Genomic DNA, 2,500 nt, shown 5'->3' with positions numbered 1-2,500 from the left:
ATATATATGAATATATATATATATATATATATGTGTGTGTGTATATATATGAATATATATATATATATATGTGTGTGTGTATATATATGAATATATATATATATATATATTTATATATATAATGTGTGTGTATATATATGAATATATATTTATATATATATATGTGTATATATATGAATATATATATATATATATATATATATTTATATATATATGTGTGTATATATATGAATATATATATATGTGTGTATATATATGAATATCTATATATATATGTGTGTGTGCATATATGAATATCTATATATATATGTGTGTGTGCATATATGAATATCTATATATATATGTGTGTGCATATATGAATATATATATGTGTGTGTATATATGAATATATATATATGTGTGTGTATATATGAATATATATGTGTGTATGTGTGATTATTAACCCATTGCTGATGGAATTGCATGTATGTACATGCCATACCCACTGTGAGTTTACTTGTTTAATTGCTTTCATACATAGATGGCTACACTTGTACAAACTTACCAATGAGCCAATTACGATTACTGCCTGTCTCTCCTGTTTACCCTTTTCCTTTATTTATGGAAATATGTATACATATATATATTTATATATTATATATATTTCATATATATATATATATATATTTATATGTATATGTATATGTATATATATTTTTATGTATATGTATGTATATGTTTATATGTGTATGTATGTACATATGTATATGTATATGTATATGTATGTATTTATATATAAAATATATGCTTACATATTTATTCATTGATTCATTTATTCATTCATTTATTCATATATACATAGTACATTCATGCATACATATATATATATATATATATATATTTATATTTATATTTATATTTATATTTATATTTATATGTACACATACATTTGTACATTCATTCATTCTTTCATTCATATATACTTACATGCATATAAACCTTCCTACATATTGACATACATACATACATGCATATATTCATATCTATCAGACTGTCCCTTCTGACCCTTTTGTCAAATGGTCACTCTTGTTTGTTCTGGGTCTCTAGCTCTTATTTTTTTCCAGGACTGCATCACTCCACTTTTTGATTAAGTTTCAAATTGTGCTATGTTTGTGGGTTGATTTACCATGTTAATGCACTTCACGGCTTTGTTATCAGAGATTCTCTTGAATGCTGAATGTTTTAACTTGCTCATAATTTACTTGAATATATATTTACAAGAATATTATTACTGTAGAGCCTGCAAAGTGAAGATGTGGGGCCTACTGCAGCAAAATCTACTTCTGTAGCACACTCACAGCCCGTTAAGAGGCCTTCCAAGAGGATAGCCACAGAACCTGCCCCAGGCATCTGTCAGAAGTTGCAGGAAATCCAAAAAGGTTAGAAGCTGCATATATTTAATGACAAGTCATCAATATATTTTGCAGATTTTTAAGGGAAATTGATGCATATCTAGTGAAGAAAAAATGGTGGTTTTCTAGAAATCTCTTCAAACTGTTAAGCTTAAAAGATAAGTAGGGAACATCTTGCAGTAGGTCTTAAGATTAAAGACAATTGTATTGAAAACTCTACCATAGAATGGCCTTTGTTCCTGAGGTTAAATTAGACTCACTCAAATTTGCTCTTTATTTGGTAGGAATTAAAAAGCAAAATCTTTCAGCAGAAATAACAGTTTCCCTTATGTCATCACTTTATACCATTACCCCAGGTAACTCGTCACCAAATGCATTTGATTTTCAAAGGAAACACTTTGAAAATGTCAAAGATAATTGGCGTGAAAATGAGATCAATAACAAAGTTCAGTTGGAAAGGCAGAGGGAAATGGAGCTGCTGATGAACAGATTCAAGAAGCCAGTTCGTCCTCAGGTTGAGGTGAAAACAACTTCAGCAACACATCAGTCAATTATGCATGGTATGTATGGTTCTGAGAGCAGAGGTGATATGCTGTAGGCCAAATGTGAGAAGTTGACAGTTGGATCTGAGATGATCATATTAGCAAATTATTAACCCATTGCCGATGGGCATGGCACGTCATGCCATGCCCACTATAAGTTTACTTGTTTAATTGTTTTACACATAGATGGCTACACTTGTACTAAGTCACCAGTGAGCCAGTTATGAGTACTCCGTCTTGCCAGTTCACCCTTTTCATTGATTTACGAAAATATTTTATGTTATCCTATTTGCTGTTACTAATGTTTATACCATTTTAGTAATTATACTGTGTATAATAAAAAAAAATACTATCGATATTCATAGCACTAGTAAAAAATTGGTTTTTCCTACCAATTCAAGGAAAGGTGAAATCGGGTAAAGTCACAAGATCAACTAATTGACTCCTTTGTGGCTAAGCACTAGCAGAGCCATCTATGTACAGAGACATTTCACAAAAATATTAAAAAAAGAGCTCGGCATTTCCCCAATTTTTATTCATTTTCCCCGGTGGCAATGGATTAATAGG

General features: G+C 29.5%; 1 protein-coding gene across 4 annotated transcripts in view; it reads left to right on the top strand.

Moving 5' to 3' along the window:
* Window positions 1–2,500, top strand: part of LOC125027199 (anillin-like) — a 71,973-nt gene that overhangs the window by 37,478 nt on the left and 31,995 nt on the right. For all 4 annotated transcript variants that reach the window (XM_047616126.1, XM_047616124.1, XM_047616125.1 and 1 more), the window contains 2 exons: window positions 1,277–1,418; window positions 1,748–1,951. In XM_047616126.1, coding sequence (XP_047472082.1) covers window positions 1,277–1,418; window positions 1,748–1,951 — 346 coding nt within the window. The remainder of the gene's footprint in view (window positions 1–1,276; window positions 1,419–1,747; window positions 1,952–2,500) is intronic.

Source organism: Penaeus chinensis, chromosome 7, assembly GCF_019202785.1.
Source record: "Penaeus chinensis breed Huanghai No. 1 chromosome 7, ASM1920278v2, whole genome shotgun sequence".
In the NCBI taxonomy this organism is placed as follows: Eukaryota; Metazoa; Arthropoda; class Malacostraca; order Decapoda; family Penaeidae; genus Penaeus; species Penaeus chinensis.
This window is presented reverse-complemented; position numbering and strand designations above follow the sequence as displayed.